At 41.1% G+C, this 21,741-nt stretch overlaps 1 protein-coding gene and 1 non-coding gene across 3 annotated transcripts in view; both read right to left on the bottom strand.

Moving 5' to 3' along the window:
- The window catches only part of STARD9 (StAR related lipid transfer domain containing 9), a 129,696-nt gene that overhangs the window by 68,733 nt on the left and 39,222 nt on the right, over nt 1–21,741 (bottom strand). For both annotated transcript variants that reach the window (XM_036255709.1, XM_036255718.1), the window contains exon 4: nt 602–718. In XM_036255709.1, coding sequence (XP_036111602.1) covers nt 602–718 — 117 coding nt within the window. The remainder of the gene's footprint in view (nt 1–601; nt 719–21,741) is intronic.
- Nucleotides 15,407–15,482, bottom strand: LOC118622611. The gene has a single exon (XR_004958095.1). It is a non-coding gene; the product is annotated as a small nucleolar RNA SNORD69 (small nucleolar RNA).

Here is a 21,741-nt window from a genome sequence, read left to right as displayed (position 1 = left end):
AGGAGGAATGGTGTTCTAGAGAATGTCCCTGTGTGGTGTTATTTGTCACTGCTCTACCTGTTCATCTCACCAGGGGGCTTCTAACCCTAAAATAAGGAGATATTCTTAAGGAAATCTACCCTTCTAATTTTCCATGATAAAAGAAGGCTCTCTTAAATTCTACATACTTTTGAAAGCTCCCATCCCAGCAGTTGGTTCTCCTGCTTCTTTCTAACACTAAGGCTTAACACTCATAGCCTCATTCCTGCACGTAGGATTCAGTCCGGGTCTTATCAATGATATGAGAAATTCAGGACTGACAAGGTCTGCCTCATCAAAGAGAGTTGTCAAAGTCTAAGATTCTTCAGGGTTTAATAAAGAGAGCTAATTATTCAAAGTTTACCCTTCAATTAGACTACTGAGAAACGCATTTCTAATACAGTAGAAATATTGTTAAAGTTGACTATGAAACTCACAGTCTCTCTCAGTGACAAGGACAATGCAATAGTCAGGCTTGCTGTAGCATTAAGAAGAAATCTCTCTGTACCGCAGGCCGACGCTCTAACCGCTGAGCCAAACCGGCCAGGGCAAGAAGAAATCTCATTCCAATACTAGTACTCACGGGGGTCCCTAGCATGGTATATGTCTTCCCAGACCCTGTCTGTCCATAGGCAAAAAGGCATATGTTATAGCCTTTAGAAGCTCCAGACAGTACTTCAGTCCCCAAATCCTGGAACACCTGTAACAACACAAGTAAAGAGTATGTCACCGTGGTCCTTTCTCCTACAGCAGATTTAAAATTATTTTTTAATTTAAAATTTTTCAAAATGTTTCAAACACACATGACTATAAGTTCTCCAGCATTTCACAAGAATCAATTCAGTTTCAGAAAAAGATTTCTATGAAAAATTCAGTCAGTCAAATACTTTTTAAAATGCTTACTGTATGCTGGGCACAATGCTAGATGCTGAAGTTACAAAACTGATATGGTCCCTAATCTTAAGGCAAAGAAAGGAAAGACATGCAAACAAATTACTAAGAAAGGCCATGCACATTAATTCTTTTTCCTTCCCAGCACAAGGAAATGTTTCATACAGTTAATCAGGTAAAGATATAATGAAATATTTCCCAGAAATATACAAAATCAGTGTCTTAAGACATCACAGTGAGGATCAGTTAAGCCCAGAAATTAGGGAGGGGTTTTCTCTATGGATCTCTCTTCTACATGCTCCCTCCCTAGACTGATCCTAACAGCTGTTTAGTTCTGCCGGTCACTCATCTCTTTGGTGGTCACTTTTAGTGAATCAGAAACAGCCAGGGGTCCTTAGGTGAAAACCCATATACAGTATTTTGTGTAATGCCTAAAAGTTATGTTGGACTGTGTTAGGCAGACCCTGGTCTCAGGAAAAAAACAACCTGGCTTACAGGGAGATACAGCTTCCCAGTTCGACCAGTCCTCAGCAGAGTGCCACATGGACATCTGCACCCCATGGCTGTATAATAGACATCTGTCCTTTGTATTATTGATGCTCAGCATCCAAATACTCTTCCTATTTGGGAGGAGTCTCTGATTGTATCAGTCTTGGTGAGAAGCAGGGCCCAACCCTCCTTGACAGAAGCCAGACAGGCCACAGACTCCTTTCTATTTCCTGAAATAAGGCCCAACAACTAGGTGTTCTGACCCGGATTTTGAAAGAATTACACAAAAACAAAGGAATGATTGGTAAAGTCTCCATGGTGGGGAATCAAGAGTCCAATAGCACTGCATCTTGAACAAACAGTGGTACAAGTGCCAAGTGTGGTAACAACATCAGACTAGTCTGTGATACAGCTTTGCCTGGCTTCTGTGCTGCCTAGGATCCCATGGGTTCTACCCATTTTTCAACTTTCCCTTCCAGTCTGTGAACAACCTGATATGGAATGTGGCTTTAATACTTCATAGCTGTGTGATCCTGAGCAAGTTACTTCAACTTTGTAAGCCTCAGTTTCTTTAGCTGAAAGGTGGATATTTTATGTCTCTATCACAGGTTTGTTTTGAAGATTAAGTGAGATAATACACATAACTAGGGGCAACTGGACAAAGACAGAAGCTGCTGACTCAAGACTACACTGCCCTGATCTATGTTTTAGCAGCTGCAGTTAAGCTTCTGGCCAGCGAACGATTTGTTTTGTTTGTTCATTTTTAATGTTTCTAATATTCAGATACCGGGCCAAAGGAACCCAGGGAGTGCTGAAAGACTGAGGCCTTGTACCATTCCCACCCCCTCCCCAATCTCCCTCACAGCTATTCTCTCTCCGTTCATTCACTCCTATATTAGCAAAGCTATGAATCTGGCAGGGTTCTCTTTGACTCCTGACATCTGTCTGGGTTAAATTCACAGGGATTGAAGGAGGGGTTGTTTCTCTTCATCAGACCATTGAGTTGGCAGTTATCCATTTACTAGTTGGAAAATGTTCCACAAAACTCAACGTTTCTTTCTAGTGTCACAGCAGGAAATGGCAATAGAGGTGCAGACAGAGCCAGGCCACATATAGTCCAAATGCTATTTCTTCCCACTACTCACACACAGCTCAGCAGAGTGAGCTCAGTGGATTGTGAAGGAAAATAACAAAATGTTAGTCTGTCCATGTCTATCCAAATTCAAATAATTGTGTGGAGGTTTCATGAAAAACATCTTTGAAGATACCATTTTCACTCAAGAGTAAAAGATGTCAACAGGCAAAACCCAGTCTCCAAACCTGTCATTGGTGGAAACTATTAATATATAGCTACCATTCTTCAAGAACTGGGATGTTGCCCTGGCCAGTTTGGCTCTGCGGTTAGAGTGTCGGCCTGCGGTCCAGAGAGACCCGGGTTCAGTTCCCGCTAAGGGCACGTACCTCAGTTGCAGTTTGTCCCCAGCCCCGCTTGGGTCGTGAGGGTGGCGACCGCTCGATGTGTCCCTTTCACGTCGATGTTTCTCTCTCTCTCTCTCCCTCCCTCCCACTCTATCTGAACAAAATATCGAAAAATGTCCTTGGGTGAGGATTAAAAAAAAAAAGGAGCCCTGGCCAGTTTGGCTCAGCGGTTAGAGCGTCGGCCTGCGGTCCGGAGAGACCCGGGTTCGGTTCCCACTAAGGGCACGTACTTCGGTTGCAGTTTGTCCCCGGCCCTGGTTGGTCGTGCGGGTGCCAGCCACTCTATGTGTCCCTTCACGTCGATGTTTCTCTCTCTTTCTCCCTCCCACTCTATCTGTACAAAAAATGGAAAAATATCCTCGGGTGAGGTTAAAAAAAAAAAAAGGATAAGAACTTAAACTGGGATGTTTAAGTTCTAGGAAAAAGCACAGCCCTAGATAGAGTACAACAGGGACAGATGATACCATGGTCCACTCTCACCATGACAATATAATAAAGCAGATGAAAACAGCTCAATGTGAATACCAAGAACAATTTAAAAGCTAAAATAAGTCACCAAAAGGGATCTAAAGCTAGAGGTCCAGTTCAGAAGGAGAGATGGGCAGTGTGACTTTTTTCTCTGGGTATAAGTAGATGAAAGTGTTAAACAGATAGATTAACTTTATGTAATAGAGTACTTCCAGTCTTCTTAAGTACTAACTAGATAGGGGACAACTCACTGGATGCTGTTGTATGGGGACTCCCAACACATGAAGCCAAAACCAAAAGCCCTGCCAATACCCATTTCCTAAGGGCAAGTAAATCCATGAATCAAAATTTTTTAAAAAGTAAGTTCTCAAAAGAAAGAAAAGACAAGCCACATATTGGGAGAAAATATTTGCAAAAGACATATCTGACAAAGGACTGTTATCCAAAATATACAAAGAACTCTTAAAACTCAGCAATAAGGATACAAAAAACGGCAGTGGAGTGAATAGAAGCCAAACAGACTGTCTCCCAGGACCAAACTGGAATTACAACTAAAATAAAAACAAGTCATCTGGATAAACCAACTGAAGATCAGCTGGAGAGAACCCTTATAACCAGGTACATAAAAAGGACCCAAAATCAAGACTGGTAGGAGCTTCAGAGGCGCGAGAGGGCTGGCTGGGTGTCCATGGGCAGCAGTTGAGGGCTGTCTTAGCTGTGAGCAGTTCCCTCTGAGACTTTGGGGGTTAAAACCCCAAGCCGGCTCCCCAACACAGAGTGGTAGAATAGGCAAAGGTGCCCACATAACACCTGGTTAAGAAAAATGACCAGAGCAGAGGTTTTGTCTGGCAGAGAGAGAAAACATCGGCACTTCCCTGAAGGGCCAGTGCACTAAATTACAGCTACAGCCACCCACCTTGGGCTCCAGCAGAGGGAGAGCAGACTGGACTGGAATTGTGTGAAAAGAGTCAGGGGTTTGGAGCACGAGGGAGAAAGCTGGGAAGGAGGCCATCAGGAGCTCTATGCTGTCACTCCCCCATAAGAGAGTAGCCATCTTACTCAAGAAGCCCTATCCCAGAATGGCTTTAGCCTGGGGGAAAATCAACTGCCCTTCCCTTGGGAATTTAACACCACTTGGCCCGGAGAAGTGCAGTCTGAGGCTCATTAACAGCCAGAGACTACTTACCAGCCAGTAGGCAGAGAAGAGCCTCTGAAAGCTTTGAGGTTTGGATCTGGCTCTCAGTGTTGGGGGTCTGGGGACTGAGCTGTGAAGGCTGAGGTCTGAATTTCTATGCTGAGCCACTCCCCCATTCTTCAGGAGCCATCTCTGTCAAGTAGTACCATCAGAGTAGCTTTAGGCTGGGGGAGAAGCAACTCCCCCTCCCTTGGGAATTTGATACCACTTGACCTGGAGAAGTGCAACCTGAGGCTCATTATCAGGCAGAGACTACCAGCAGGCCAGTTGGCAGAGACAAGATTCTGAAGGCTTTGAGCCCTTGGGCCTCTCAGTGTTGGGTGCTGTGGCTCTGGGGACTGGGCTGTGAAGGCTCAGGTCTGGGTCCCTGCACTGGGCCAATAACCCACACTGCAGAAACCATTTTCATCTCAAAGCAACTTTAGCCCAAGGGAAGCAATTGCCCCACCAACTGGAAATCCTCTTACCCTGCCCACCCATGGGATTGTGCATTCAGCTGAGGGCTACAACCTGAGGCTCCCTAAGTAACTGAGACTAATAGTCAGCCTGCAGGCAAAAGCTCTGGGATAACTGAATCTTTGCTTGGCCTGTGACTCTACCAAGGCAAGTAAGACTAAACACTGGTTTAGCACGGTTTCTTCCATAATCATCCAAACCCAGCAGAGAGAGCCACAATCAGTGGAACACAACACTCACAGGGAAAATTTGGCAGACTCCAAACCCTGCTGAGACAGCCAAAATGGTGAAACAAAGAAACAAATCCCAAATGAATAAACAAGAGAGTTCTACAGAAAAAGGGATAAATGAAATGGAGTTAAGCAAGTTATCAGAGAGTAATGATTATAAGGAAGCTCAACAGCATGAGTAAAGATATAGAAACAATGAAAATCAACTGACTGAAAATGAAAAACCACCAAGCAGAAATGAAGAAGGACATAGCAGAAATAAAGAACACATTGGAAGTAATAAGCACCAAATTAGATAAAGCTGAGGATCAGACTGACAAATTAGAAGACAGGGTAGAAAAAAATCACCCAATCAGAGAACCAACAAGGAAGAACAATTAAAAAACAGGACAGTTTAAGAGAGCTGTGGGACAATGTGAAACGTAACAACATCCACATCATAGGAGTACCAGAAGAAGAAGAAAATGAGCAAGGATAAGAGAATATATTTGAAGAAATAGTGAAAGAAAACTTCCCTAACATGGCAAAGGAAAAAGGCATATAAGTTCAGGAAGCACAGAGAGCCCTAAGTAAGAAGAAACACCAAGACACATCATAATTAAAATGCCAAAAATTAAAGACAAAGAGAAAATCTTAAAGGCAGCAAGAGAAAAGCAAAAGGTGACCTACAAAGGGGCCCCCTATAAGGCTATCAGCTGATTTCTCAATAGAAACACCACAGACCAGAAGGGAATGGCATGAAGTATTCAAGGTAATGAAAATCAAGGATCTCAATCCAAGGCTACTCTATCCAGCAAGGCTATCATTCAAATAAAGAGATTTCCAGACAAAAAAAAGAATAAAGGAGTATATTAGCACCAAACCAGCCTGAAAGAAATGTTAAAAGGACAGCTGTAATAAGCAGAAGAAATAGAGAAACACAGCCATAATAAATTAAAATGGCAATAAATAAGTATATATCAAATAATAACCTTAAATGTAAATGGATTAAATGCTCCAATCAAAAGACACTGAGTAGCTAAATGGATAAAAAAAAGGATGCCTCATATATAATGTTGATTACAAGAGACCCACCTCATAACAAAAGATACAGGTTGAAAGTGAAGGAATGGAAAAAAAAATTTCCAAGCAAATGGAAATGAAAAAAAAAAAAAAAAGCTAGGGTAACAATACTCATATCTGATAAAATAGACTTAAAAAATGAAGGCTATAACTAGAGACAAAGAAGGCCACTATCCAAAAGGAGGATATAACTTTGGTAAACATATATGCACCCAATATAGGAGTACCAAAAATATTTTTAAATTTCTGGAGGACTTCAAAGGAGAAATCAACAACAATACAATCATAGCAGGGAACTTTAACACCCTGCTGACATCACTGGATAGATCCTCTCTAGACAAAACATTAACAAGGAAGCAGAGACTCTAAATGATGCACTAGATCAAATGGATTTAATATTCACAGTGAATTACATCCTCAAACTGCAGACTTCACATTCCTCTCAAGTACACATGGGACATTCTCAAAGACAGATATGTTAGGACACAAGCTAAGTCTCTATAAGTTTAAGAAGACTGAAATCATATCAAGCATCTTCTCAGATCACAATGGCATGAAACCAGAAATCAATTACAATAAAAACTATCAAAAACATTCAAACACATGGAGGCTAAATAGCATGTTATTAAACAATGAATGGGTTACCAAGTAGATAAAGGAAAAAATTTAAAACTTCCTGAAAATCAATGAAAACGAACACACAACAACACAAAATCTGTGGGACACAGCAAAAGCAGTCCTGAGAGGGAAGTTCATAGCACTACAGGCCTATTTCAAGAAACAAGAAAATTTTCTAATAGACTATCTAATCCTACAACTTAAAGAACCAGAAAGTGAACAAAAAGAAAAAGCCAGAACAAGCAGAAGGAAAGAAATGGTAAAGGTCAGAGCAGAAATAAATAACATAGAGACTAAAAAAACAATTCAAAGGATCCAAGAAACAAAGAGCTGGTTCTTTGAAAAGATGAACAACATTGATGAACCTTTGGCCAGACTCACCAAGAAACAAAGAAAGAGGACCCAAATAAATAAAATCAGGAACAAAAGATGAGAATTAACAACTGACACTACAGAAATACAAAGGATTGTTAAAAAATACTATGAAGCCCTGGCCAGTTTGGCTCAGCGGTTAGAGCGTTGGCCTGCGGTCCGGAGAGACCCGGGTTCAGTTCCCGCTAAGGGCACGTACTTCGGTTGCAGTTTGTCCCCGGCCCTGGTTGGTCGTGTGGGTGGCAGCCACTCGATGTGTCCCTTCACATCGATGTTTCTCTCTCTCTCTCCCTCCCACTCTATCTGTACAAAAAATGGAAAAATATCCTCGGGTGAGGATAAAAAAATACTATGAACAATTATATGCCAACAAATTGAACAACGTAGGTGAAATGGACAAGTTTCTAGAATCACACAGTCTCCCAAAACTGAACCAGAAAGAGACAGAAAACTTGAACAACCAATAACAACTAAGGAAATTGAAGCTGTAATCAATAAACTCCCAGCTAAAATAAAGATGGCAGTGGGCAGGACCAGAGGGAGTGTGAGTGTGTGAGAGAGTGAGCAAGTGAGAGAGAGTGTGAGTGGACATGAAAGTGGATGATCAACCTTGAGCAGTGCAGAAACGCAGAGCAAAAGTTTCCTGTGCTGAGGACGGGGAGCAGCCGGCTACCACTGTAAGTGGCTCTTCAAGGAGCTTATCCTTGGGTGGCCAGGAGGCCCCACTATTTTGGAAGATCCTTGGTCTTCTTCGAGAGGAGGCAGTGGGAGCAGTTAGGGCCCAGCAATCTGAGCCCACCAGTGCACCTGGCACCATTGGACCAGTGGACCCTGTTGTGTCAACACAGACCAGTGCACAGTAGCAGCACCATCAAGGTGCCTAATGCGGAAGCCAAAACAGCTGGGAGCCCAGCACCATCCCCCACAGTAGTAGCCTGATCACAGCCAAGACACACCCCCAGCAACAGATGCTCAGGAGCGGACATCCATCCCCAGGCGGCAGCAGCACAGATCAGCAGCTGAGGTCCATTCCCAAAAGCTTCAGCAGAGGCTGAGAAGGAGCTGAGCCCCACCAGGCAGCTCCCCCCAGCCGCCAGCGGCAGACCCGAGGCTTCAGAGCCCACAAGATCCAGCAGCAGCACCTACCAGGACAGACCAATACCAGGCTCCAGTAGTCACTCCTCCAGGACCCACAGCAAGCAAGATGTGACATGCACCAGAACAGTCTGGGTGATACATACTGACCTGCCTACACATCCCAACATCCCTCACCAGTTCTAGAACTACCAGATGGCTAAAATGGGGAGACCAAGAGATAACACCTAATGAAAGAAAAAGAGGAATCACCAGAAAAAGTACATGAAATGGAAGAAAGCAACTTGTCATATAAAGAATTCAAAGCAATGATTTTAAGGGAGCTCAAACAATTCACATTTTTTTTAATACAAGCAACTTAATGAGAATTATAGAGAGCTCAGCAGGAACTATGTCAGCTTAAAAAAAAGGTAGAAGCTATGAATAAAAATCAAGAGGAAATAAAGAATGACATAGCTGATATGCAAAATACTATAGAAGGATTCAATAGTAGATTAGAAAAAGCTGAAGACTGAATCAGTGAGTTATAAGACAAGGTAGGAAAAAAATGCCCAAATAGAGCAGCAAATAGGGGGAAAAAATTAAAAAACAGGAGGTGAGTTTAAGGGAGCTTTGAGACAACCCAAAGCGTAACAACATTCACATCATAGGGATACCCAAAGGAGAAGAATCAGAGAAAAAAATAGAGAAACTGTTTGAAGAAATAATAATAGAAAACTTCCCTAATTTGGTGAAGAAAAAACTAAAAGCATTTTCCTTAAGAACAGGAACAAGACAAGGATACCCACTTTCACCACTCTTATTTAACACAGTACTGGAAGTCTTAGCCACAGCAATTAAACAAGAAAATAAATAAATAAAAGGGATCCAAATCAAAATGGAGGATGTGAAACTGTTATTATTTGCAGATGACGTGATATTGTACATAAAAAACACTAAAGACTCCATCAAAAATCAATTAGATTTAATAAATGAATCTGGCAAAGTAGCAGAATACAAAATTAACATCCAGAAATCGATGGCATTCTTATACACCAATAATGAACACTCAGCGAAACTAAAAAAAAAAAAAAAAAAAAAATTCCATTTACCATTGCAACAACAACAACAAATACCTAGAAATAAACTTAACTAAGGAGGTAAAAGACCTGTTCTCAGAAAACTACAGGACATTGAAAAAAGAAATAGAGGAAGAGCCCTGGCCAGTTTGAATCAGTGGTAGAACGTTGGCCCATGGACCAAAGAGTTGTGGGTTTGATTCTAGCCAAGGGCATGTAGCTTGGTTGTGGTTCATTCCTGGCCTTGGTCGGGGTCATGCAGGTGGCAACCAGTCAATGTGTCCCTGTCACGTTGATGTTTCTCTTTCTCTCCCTTTCTCTCCCTCCCACTCTGTCTGAAGATAAATAGAAAATTATCCTCAGGTGAGGATTAAAAAAAAAAGAAGAAATAGAGGAAGATATAAAATTTGGAAACATATACCATGTTGATGGATTGGAAAATTCAACATAATTAAAATGTCCATACTACCCAAAGCAATCTACAGATTTATTGCAATTCCTATTAAAGTGACAATGGCATATTTCACAGATCTAGAACAAATACTCCAAAAAGTTAATATGGAACCATAAAAGACCCCAAATAGCCACAGCAACCTTGAAAAAGAAGAACAAAGTGAGAGGGATCACAATACCAGATACCAAGTTATACTATAAAGCCATAGTAATCAAAACAGCCTGGTACTGGCACAAGAACAGGCATATAGATCAATGGTACAGAACAGAGAACCCAGATATCAACCCAAGACAGTATGCACAATTAATATGCAACAAAGGTGGCAAGAGCATACAATGGAGTAAAGACAGTCTCTCTAATAAATGTTGAGAAAATTGGACAGCTAGCTATGTGCAAAAAAAATAAACTAGATCAACTGACACATGCACAAGAATAAACTCAAAAATGGATGAAAGAGCCCGGGCCGGTTTGGCTCAGTGGTTAGAACATTGGCCTGCGGTCTGGAGAGACCCGGGTTTGGTTCCTGCTAAGGGCACGTACCTCGGTTGCAGTTTGTCCCCAGCCCTAGTTGGGTCGTGTGGGTGGCAACCACTCGATGTGTCCCTTTCACGTCGATGTTTCTCTCTCTCTCTCTCTCCCACTCTATCTGAACAAACTATCAAAAAATGTCCTCAGGTAAGGATAAAAAAAAAAAAATGGACGAAAGACTTAAATGTAACCTGTGAAACCATAAACACCCTGGAAGAAAATATAGGCAGAAAAATCTCAGACATCATACATAGCAGAATTTTCACTGATAGACATCGCCTAGGGCAAGAGAAAAAGAAAAAAATTAATAAACAGGACTACATCAAACAAAAAAGCTTCTGCACAGCAAAAGAAACCAGCATCAAAATGAAAAAGGAACTCACTCTCTGAGAGAACATATTTGCCAATAATATATCAGATAAGGGGTTAAATAGCCAAAATATATAGAGTGCTCATACAACTCAACAAAAGACAGACAAATAATCCAATTTAAAATGGGGGCAGAACACCTGAATAGACACTTCTCCAAACAGGACATATAAATGTCCAGGAGACATATGAAAAAACGCTCAGTATTTCTAATCATCAGAGAGATGAAAATTAAAACGATAATGAAGTATCACCTCAAACCTGCCAGAATAGTGGCAATCAACAAATCCTCAAACAATAAGTGCTGGTGAGGATGTAGAGAAAAGGGTATTCTAGCACAATGCTGGTGGGAATGCAGACTGGTGTAGCCACTATGGAAAACAATTTGGTGTTTCCTCAAAAAATTAAAAATGGAACTGTCATTTGACCCACTAATCCCACTTCTTGGAATATATCCTAAGAAGCCTGAAACACCAATCAGGAAGAATATATGCATCCCTATGTTCATAGCAGCACTATTTACAATAGCCAAGATCTGAAAACAACCCATGTGTCCATCAGTAGATGAGTGGATAAAAAAGCTGTGGTACATTTACAAAATGGAATACTATGCAGCTGTAAGAAAGAAAGATCTCTTACCCTTTGAGACGACATGTAGGGACCTGGAGAGTAGTATGCTAAGTGAAATAAACCAGTCAGAGAAAGACAAATACCAAATGACCTCACTTATTTATGTAATATTATGAACAGAATAAGCTGTCAACCAAAAGAGATCCAGAGTCATGGAAGTAGGGAATAGTCTAACAAACCTCAGAAGGATGAGGGGGTAGAAGGGGTGGGAATAGATTAAACCGAAGAATTTATATGCATATATGCACAACCAGTGGACACAGACATTAGGTTGGGGAAGGCAGGAGGGGATTGGGAAGCAGGGGGTCAATGGGGGAAAAGTGAGACATCTGTAATACTTTCAACAATTAAAAAAAAAAATCCTCAACAATAAGAAAATAAACAACCCAATTAAGAAATGTGCAAAAGAGATATCAAAGTTACAACTAAACTACAGAACAACCATCATTCAAAACCGCCTGAAATCAAGCTGAATGGAAGTCCTACAACTACGGAATTAAAGCAGCAGCCACACTGAGACTAGTAGGAGGGGCGGAGGCTCGAAGGGCTGGTCCCACCCCCATGTGTAGCGGATAAAAATCAGGAGGATAGCCCTGGCTGGTTTGGCTCAGAGGTTAGAGAGTCGGCCTGTGGTTGAGAGAGACCTGGGCTCGGTTCTCGCTAAGGGCATGTACCTCGGTTGCAGTTTGTCCCTGTCCCTGGTTGGTCATGCGGGTGGCAGCCAATCGATGTGTCTCTTTCACGTCAATGTTTCTCTCTCTCTCTCCCCCTCCCACTCTATCTGAGCAAAAAATGGAAAAGTGTCCTCGGGTGAGGATAAAAAAAAAAATCAGGAGGATACCTCGGCTGGAAAGGTCCTCCCTGAGGACTGAGGGGTCCCTGTCCCACACCAGACACCCTGCTCAGGGTTCCAGTGCCAGGAAGAGAAGTCCCCATAACTTCTGGCTGGAAAAACCAGCGGGAACTGAGGCTTACGGAGGCTGAGGCAGCTGAAGCCCCAGGCAGCTCTTTAAAGGGCCAGCACACAGACTTATTGGACTCACTTCCTCTAAGCTTGGAGGGGAGGCAGCTCGAGGGGCACTAGAGACATACAGGGAAGAACTGAGCTGCTTGGCACTGGAGTGAGGGCTGGAGAGGAGGCTTTCTACCGGACAAACGGACAAACATGCTGTCAGAGGCCTTTGTTCCTTTGGTGAGCCCTTCCCTGGGGTGGCAGACAGCTGCCATATCTGGAACTCCAGCAACCTGGCTCACACTGGTTGCCCCACCCTGGTGATTCCCTGAGGCCCCGCCCCACCCAACTTTCAGGCCCACCCAAGCTGTTGCCAGTTGCTTCACCATAGGATTGGCCTGTAGTGGATCCTGCTTCGGGTTTTCCTAAATTCTTTCAAACAAGCAGCATCTGGTCTCAGATAGCCCCATACCTCAAGTTAAGTAATACCCAGAAACAAACACAGGGAGGCAGCCAAAATGAGAAGACAAAGAAACAGGTCCCAAATGAAAGAACAGAACAAAACCCCAAGAAAAGAACTAAGTGGAATGGAGATAAGCAACCTAACAGATACTGAGTTCAAAATACTGCTTCTAAGGATGCTCAATGAATTTAGTGAGAACCTCAGTGAACTTAATGAGGGCCTCAAGAGCATAAAAAAGGACCAGTCAGAAATGATGGATGCACAGTCAGAAATGAAGGAGGCACTAACTGAAATAAAGAATAATTTACACAGATTCAATAGTAGAGTAGGTAAAGCCAAGAAGCAAACCATCGATTTGGAATATAAGGAAGCACAAAACACCCAATCAGGACAGCAAAAAGAAAAAAGAATCCAAAAAAATGAGGATAGTGTAAGGAGCCTCTGGGACAACTTCAAGCATGCCAACATTCGCATCTTGGGGGTGCCAGAAAGAGAAGAGAGAGAACAAGAAACTGAAAACCTGTTTGAAACAATAATGGCAGAAAACTTCCCTAACTTGGTGAAGGAAACAGACATACAAGCCCAGGAAGCACAGAGAGTCCCAAACAAGATAAACCTCAAGAGGCCCACACCAAGACACATCATCATCAAAACGCAAAAGGTTCAAGACAAAGAGAGAATCTTAAAAGCAGCAAGAGAAAGGCAGCTAGTTACCTACAAGGGAGTTCCCATAAGGCTGTCAGCTGATTTCTGAAAAGAAACTTTGCAGGCCAGAAGGGAGTGGCAAGAAATATTCAGAGTGATGAAAGCAAGAACCTACAACCAAGATTACTCTATCCTGCAAAGCTGTCATTTAGAATCAATGGCCAGCCCTGGCCGGTTTGGCTCAGTGGTTAGAGTGTCGGCCTGCGGTCCGGAGAGACCCAGGTTTGGTTCCCGCTAAGGGCATGTACCTTGGTTGCAGTTTGTCCCCGGCCCTGGTTGGTCGTGTGGGTGGCAGCCACTCGATGTGTCCCTTTCACATCGATGTTTCCCTCTCTCTCTCTTCCTCTCTCTCCCTCGCACTCTGTCTGTACAAAAAATGGAAAAATGTCCTCGGGTGAGGAAAAAAAAAAATAGAATCAATGGCCATATAAGGAGTTTCCCAGACAAGAAAAAGTTAAAGGAGTTCATCACCACCAAACCATTATTATATGAAATGATGAAGGGTTCTTTTTGAAGAAAAAGATAAAACATATGAACAAACAAAATGGCAATGAATACATATCTATCGACAATGGAATCTACAAACAAAATGAACAGGCAGAACAGAAACATTTTCATAGATACAGAGAACATTTTGTGGGTTGCCAGATGGGAGGGGGTTTGGGGGAATGGGTGAAAAAGGTGAAGGGATTAAGAAGTACAAATTCACTGCTAGACTGACAGACCTCAAAGGGAAAGGGGTCGGAGGGTGGGAATAAACAAACCAAAGAACTTATATGCATAACCAATGAACACAGACAATAGTGTGGGAAAAGGCGGGAGAGGGGCAGGAGCGGGGAGGAGGGTGTCAGTGGGGGAAAAATGAGGAACATCTGTAATACATTCAACAATAAAGATTTAAAAAATTTAAAAAAAGAAGTGTGCAAAAGATATCAACAGATATGTCACCAAAAATACATACATGAAAAATAAGTATATTAAAAAATGTTCAATTCCTGGCCGGCATAGTTCATTGGTTAGAGCATTGGCTTATGCACTGAAGGGTTGTGGGTTTGATTCCCAGTCAAGATAACGTACCTGAGTTGAGGGTTCGATCCCCAGCCTGGGAGGGGTGCATGCAGGAATCAACCAATCAATATGTCTCTCTCTCACATCAGTGTTTCTCTCTTGCTTCCTCCCTTCCACTCTAACAATCAATGAAAAAATATCTTTGGGTGAGGATTAACAAAATAAATAAAGATGTTCAACATCAAATGTCATTAGGGTTGCAGATTACAACATGGAGATATTATCACACGCTTATTAGAATGACCAAAATCCAACACACTAGCAATATCAAATGTTGATATGAATGGGGAGCAACAGAAACTCTCATGCATTACTGGTGGGAATGAACAGTCACTTTGGAGGGCTGTTTAGTAGTTTTTTTAAAGAAAACTAAACATACTTGTCCTGGCTGGGTGGCTCAGTTGGTTGGAGCATCACCCCATACACCAAAAGGCTGTGGGTTCGAGTCTCGCTCAGGGCACATACCTAGGTTGCACATTTGATCTCCAGTCAGGACACATACAGGATGCAACCAATTGGTATTTCTCTCTCACACGGATGTTTTTCTCTCCTGCTTCTCTCTTTAAAATCAATAAAAATATATCCTCTGGTGAACATTAAAAAAAAACCTAAACATATTCTTATCATACAATCCATCAATCATATTCCTTGGTATTTATCGAAAGAAGTTAAAAATTTAAGTCCACATGAAAACCTGCATACAATGTTTATAGCAGCTTTATTCATAATTGTCAAAATTTGGAAACAATTAAGATGTCCTTCACTAGGTGAATGGATAAATAAGTGGTGTTACATTCAGATAATGGAATATCCAGTGCTAAAAAGAAATGAACAAACTCACCATAGTCTATCAGATCCAGTTTATCATTATTTGCTGATAGACTTTTTTTTAAAAATATTTTTTTTTTACTGATTTTACAGAGAGGAAGGGAGAGAAAGAGAGAGAAAGAAATATCAATTGGCTGCCTCCTGCATGCCCCCCACTAGGGATTGGGCCCAAAACCTGGGCATGTGCCCTTACCAGAAATCGAACCCGCGACCTCTTGGTGCATGGGTCGATGCTCAACAAGTGAGCCACACCAGCCGGGCCTGATAGACTTTTTTTTGTTTGCTTGTTTTCAGTTCTTTCTATTGTATGTATGTTCTCTAAACCCCAAGTAGATTCCTAACTGTGACTTTCAATTTAAGATGAGAAAGTGTTTAAAACAATGAAATAAATAGTGATTTCAAATACAGGTCTCAGAAATTGTTCAATGAATCAGAACAGAAGTAACATGGACATTTCAACTGCTGGAAACTATTCAAACATGTTTCATGAATGCTGTTATTTAGAAAAACCTCAAGTAACCCAGAGCTGTACTCACACTTACCACACAGAGAGGCTGAGGTAAGGTTGATACTGTTTGTGGATCTACTGATCCATCCTCTCTCCAAACTTGTAGCAGACTATATAAAAAAGCAGGGTTTAGAGTACACACTTTGAAGAGACAGCATTCATATAAAATACATAACATAATGGGGCCTGGAGTCGCATAAGGGCTTAGAATGATTCCTCTTCCTCTAAACAGCTATATTTATAGTTTAGTGGTTAACAAAGGCTTTGGAACTTTCTAGGTTCAAAACATAGCTCTTTGGGCAAGTAATCTTACCTCAGTTTATCCAGAGGACCTGAGTGGACATTCTCCAAAGAGGACATACACATAGCCAATAGACATATGAAAAGATGCTCAACATCATTAACCATCAGGGAAATGCAAACCAGAACCACAATGAGATCTCCTTCATACCTGTTAGAATGGCTATCATCAATAAATCAACAAACAAGTGTCGGCGAGAATGTGGAAAAGGAACCCTTGTGCACTGCTGAAGGGCATGTAAATTCAAGCAGCCACTATGGAAAACATTATGGAAGGTCCTCAAAAAATTAAAAATAGAATTACCATATGACCTATCAATTCCATTTATGGGTATTTATCCTAAGAAATATAAAACATCAATTTGAAAATAAAATATGCACCCCTATATTCATTGTAACATTACTTACAACAGTCAAGTACGGAAGCAACCTAAGTGTCCACCAATGATGAATAGATAAAGAAGATGTGCTACATATATAAATAGAATATTACTCAGCCATAAAAAAGAATGAAATCTTGCCATTTGTGACATATAAATAGACCTACATGGTATTGTGCTAAGTGAAATATGTCAGAGAGACAAATAACATATGATTTCACTTATATGTGGAATCTAAAAAATAAAATAAATGAACAAAACAGAAACTCATAGATACAGAGAACAAATACATTGTTTCCAGATGGGAGGGGTGTTGGAGAGATGGGTGAAAAGGTGAGGAGATTAAGAAGTACAAATTGGCCCTGGCCAGTTTGGCTCAGCAGTTAGAGAGACGCTGGTTTGGTTCCCACTAAGGGCACATACCTCGGTTGCAGTTTGTCCTCGGCCCCAGTTGGGGTTATGTGGGTGGCAACCAGTCGATGTATTTCTCTCACATCGATGTTTCTCTCTCTCTTCCTCCTTCTCTCCCTCCCTCTCTATCTGAAGATAAACGCAAAAATGCCTTTGGGTGAGGATAATAAATAAATAGAAACTTTAAAAAAAAAAAGGAGTACAAATTGGTAGTTACAAAAATAGTCACAGGAATATAAAGTTCAGCATAGGGAATATAGTCAATAATATTGTAATAACTATGTATGGTGTCAGATGGGTACTATACTTATAGGGGTGATCACTTTTGAAGTTATGTAAACGTCTAATAGCTATGATGTACACCTGAAACTATTAATATTGTATGTCAAGTATAATTTTTAAAATTGTTTTAAAGAAAGCTGTGCAGCCCTGGCTGGTGTGGCTCAGTGGTTCAGTGGTTAGAGTGTCAGCCCACACACTGATGGGTCACAGGGTTCAATTCCTAGTCCAGGGCATGTGCCTGGGTTGCAGGTTCGATCCCCAGCCCCAGTCAGGGTGCATGCAGGAGACAGCTGATCGATGTGTCTCTCTCACAACAATGTTTCTCTCCCCCCCCGCCCCCGCTTTCCACTTGCTCTAAAAAAAATCAATGGAAAAAAATATCCTTGGATGAGGATTAACAAAAAAATGTTGTGTAGCTATAGCCAATGTGGCTCAGTTGGTTGTGTGCTGTCCCATACACCAAAGGGTGGAGGGTTTGATTCTCAGTCAGGGCACATATCCAAGTTGCAGGTTCGATCCCTGGTTGTGGCATGTAAGACAGGCAACCGATCAATGTTTCTCTCTCTCCCCCTTCCTCTAAAACCAGTTAAAAAAAAATGTGTAAAAGTTGTGTACATTTAAGTACATAGAAATCTCTTTTATTGACTCCATTAACTAAGATTCACCCAAATTATCAACCTATAGATGTACTTTCTTTTTAATTTTCTGAAAACAAATAGAAATATATGGAAAATGTTAATCTAATCAGAGCCTCATAAAATCATATGACGTATATTATTTAACTAATAGTTGCTGAGTGTCTACTAAACTAAAATACAATGCTAGGCACTGCTCCTATTGTTTAAGGATAATTGTTAGGATTACTTTGCACAAGGAATACTTCATTAGAAGAGTTTTATTAAAAAGGTAAAGGGGCCCTGGCCGGTTTGGCTCAGCGGTTAGAGAGAAACCCAGGTTTGGTTCTCACGAAGGGTGCGTACCTCGGTTGCTGTTTGTCCCCGGCCCTGGTTGGGTCGTGCAGGTGGCAACCACTCGATGTGTCCCTTTCATATCAATGTTTCTCTCTCTCTCTCTCTCTCTCTCTCTCTCGCTCCCTGCCACTCTATCTGAACAAAAATGGAAAAATGTCCAGGGGTGAGGATAAAAAAAATAAAATAAAAGGTAAAGAGGCCCAGCCTTTGTGGCTTGGTGGATTGAGCCCCATGGACTGAGGTCCCAGTTTGACTCCTAGTCAGGGCACATGTCAGGGTTGTGGGCTCGATCCCCAGTAAGGGGTGTGCAGGAGTCAGCCAACTGATGTTTCTTTCTCACATTGATGCTCTCTCCCTTCCTCTAAAAAATCAATAGAGCCCTGGCCAGTTTGGCTCAGCGGTTAGAGCATCGGCCTGCGGTCCGGAGAGACCCGGGTTCAGTTCCCGCTAAGGGCACGTACTTCGGTTGCAGTTTTTCCCCGGCCCTGGTTGGTTGTGCGGGTGGCAGCCACTCGATGTGTCCCTTCACGTCGATGTTTCTCTCTCTCTCTCCCTCCCACTCTATCTGTACAAAAAATGGAAAAAATATCCTTGGGTGAGGATTAAAAAAAAAAAAAAAAAATCAATAGAAACAATTTTTTTAAAAAGGATTAAGAGCTACAAATTGCTAGTCACAAAGTACTCCTGAGGATGTCAAGTACAGCATAGGGGATATAGTGAATAATATTGTAATAATTACAGGGGGGGGGGCAGAAGTAGGTTTATAGTTGTGAGTACAGTTTATTCTTGTATTATTATTTATTAATTATTGTACTGATTTCCATATGAATAACTGTAAACCTACTTTTGCCAACCCCTGTATGTACAGTGCCAGGTGGGTACTTGAACTATCAGGAGGACCATTTATAAAGTATATGACTGTCTAACCACAATGCTGTACACTTGAAACTAATACAAAATGATATTGAATGTAAAAGAAATAAAATTTAAAAATTTTAAAAAGAAGTGTTTTATTCAAAACAAGGGTTTTAAATCCATATAGCTAGTAACATTTACTAAGCAAGTATTTTGTGTTAGACTCTCTTCTTGGAACCTCAAATATTACCAATTCATTTAATCCTCATAATACTTCTAGGAGGTAGTTACTTTATTAGCATTCTCTAATTTTCACATGAAAAAACTGAAGCCTCACAGGTAATAACTACATCTGAACAAAGCTCTTACTCTTTATTTGTTAAATTTTATGTTGGGTTTTTTTTTTTTTTTCAGGGAGAGTGGAAAGGAGAGAGGGAGAGAGAGAAACGACTGGAGCCAGGGATTGAACCTGCAACCTAGGTACATGCCCTTGGCCAAAATCAAACCCAGGACCCTTCAGTCTGAGGGCCAACACTCTAACCACTGAGCCAAACCAGCCAGGGCCAAAGCTCTTGCTCTTAACAACTGTGATATTCTGCTGCTAACAAAAGAATTGTTCATAAAATTATCAGGAAAGGCAAATCTTATCTGTTGAATACTAGGTCATTGCCCTACAATTAAAAATTGTTTTCCAGGGTTTCCTTACAGTACTTCCTGTTGTCTTGCTTTACAGAAACTTTACCAAGTCTCCTTTTCAGTGTGTCTGAATAGTAGCTTTAGTAATATTTTGTTATTGCTTTTAGCCAAAAGTAATAAAATCTGATCCTACTGACATTGGTTATTTGTTAATCACTTTTGGAATCTTTTTGCTCCAGTAACCTTTTCATTTGCAAGTGAAGATAATTATAATCTCATCCCCAAATTTCACCCCCATTGCCATTATTAAATGACCAGAATTTGAAGTCTTATTATAGATAGATACCATTCCATTTTCTTCTTTGCCATTTTTCAAATTATAAAGAATGCTCACTTTTTGCACCAAGTGAAAAAAAAAATAAAACAATGCATGAAGAAAAAGCTAACTTTGCATCCATTACCTCACCCCTAATGCCACTCATTGAATTACCCCGCAGGTGCCTTTTAGGTAACAAGGAAAGAAAGGATATACCCAACAGTTATGTCCTTTCTTACTTTTCTCCATATATACAAGGATATGCATTTTTTTGCTTTGTTTGTTTTCACTGAAATAGATACATACAATATACATCAACCTACAACTTGCTTATCATCACATAATATACCATGGAACATACAGGTTACATGCCATAGACATAACTCTTTTTCATGCACACACACAGCCACAGTTACACAAACACAATTTAGAATAAGTTTTAGGGCCCTGGTGGTTAGAGCATTGGCCTGCAGAATGAACGGTCACAGGTTGGATTCCTGGTCAAGGGCATGTACCTGGTTTGCAGGTTTGATCCCTGGCCCCAGTTGGGTCTTGCAGAAGGCAACCAGTCCATGTGTCTCTCTTACTCCCCCCATGCCTCCCTTTCACTCTAAAAATCAATGGAAAAAGATCCTCAGGTGAGGATTAACAAAAAAAGAAAATAATAGTAATAAAATAAGTTTTAGGTTTACAGAAAATACAGAGTTCTCACATACCCTCTCAGTTCCCTCTCTCCTTCTCAGTTTTCCCTATTAACATCTTGCATTACCATAGTACATTTGTTATAAACCATGAGCCAATATTGATATAGTATTAACTAAAGTCCATAGTTCACATTAGGGTTCATTCTTTGTGCTGTACTATGAATTTTGACAAATACATAATGACATTTATTCATTACAGTACCATACAGAAACATTTCACTACTCTGAAAATCCCCTGCACTCTACCTAGTCATCCCTCCCTCCCACCTCTGTTTACCACTGATCTTTTGTCTCCATAGTTTTGCCTTTTCCAGAGTGTCATATATTTGGAATCACATAGTATGTAGCCTTTTCAGATTAGCTTCTTTCACTTAGTAATATGCATTTAAGATTCCTCCATGTCAAGGCAACAGAAACGAAGGAGAAAATGAACACATGGGACTACATCAAACTCTTCTGCACAGCAAAAGAAACAACCACCAAAATGGAAAGGCAACCCACTCTATCGGAGAGCATAATTGCCAATGATACATGAGATAAGGGGTTAATTTCCAATATATAGAGAGTGCTCATGCAGCTCAACAAAAGGAAGACAAAGAATACAATTAAAAAATGGGCAGAGGAACTAAATAGACACCTCTCCAAAAAGGACATACAAATGACTAAGAGACATAAGAAATGCTCAACTTCACTAATCATCAGAGAGATGCAAATTAAAACAACAATGAGGTATCACCTCACACCTGTCAGAATGGCCACCATCAACAAATCATCAAACAACAAGTGTTGGCGAGGGTTTGGAGAAAAGGGCACTCTAATACACTGCTGGTGGGAATGCAGACTGGTGCAGCCGCTATGGAAAACAATATGGTGTTACCTCAAAAAATTTAAAATTGAACTTCCATTTGACCCAGTGATCCCACTTCTAGGAATATAGCCTAAGAAGCCTG

This window comes from Molossus molossus, unplaced genomic scaffold (genome assembly GCF_014108415.1).
Source record: "Molossus molossus isolate mMolMol1 unplaced genomic scaffold, mMolMol1.p scaffold_m16_p_1, whole genome shotgun sequence".
NCBI lineage: Eukaryota > Metazoa > Chordata > Mammalia > Chiroptera > Molossidae > Molossus > Molossus molossus.
This window is presented reverse-complemented; position numbering and strand designations above follow the sequence as displayed.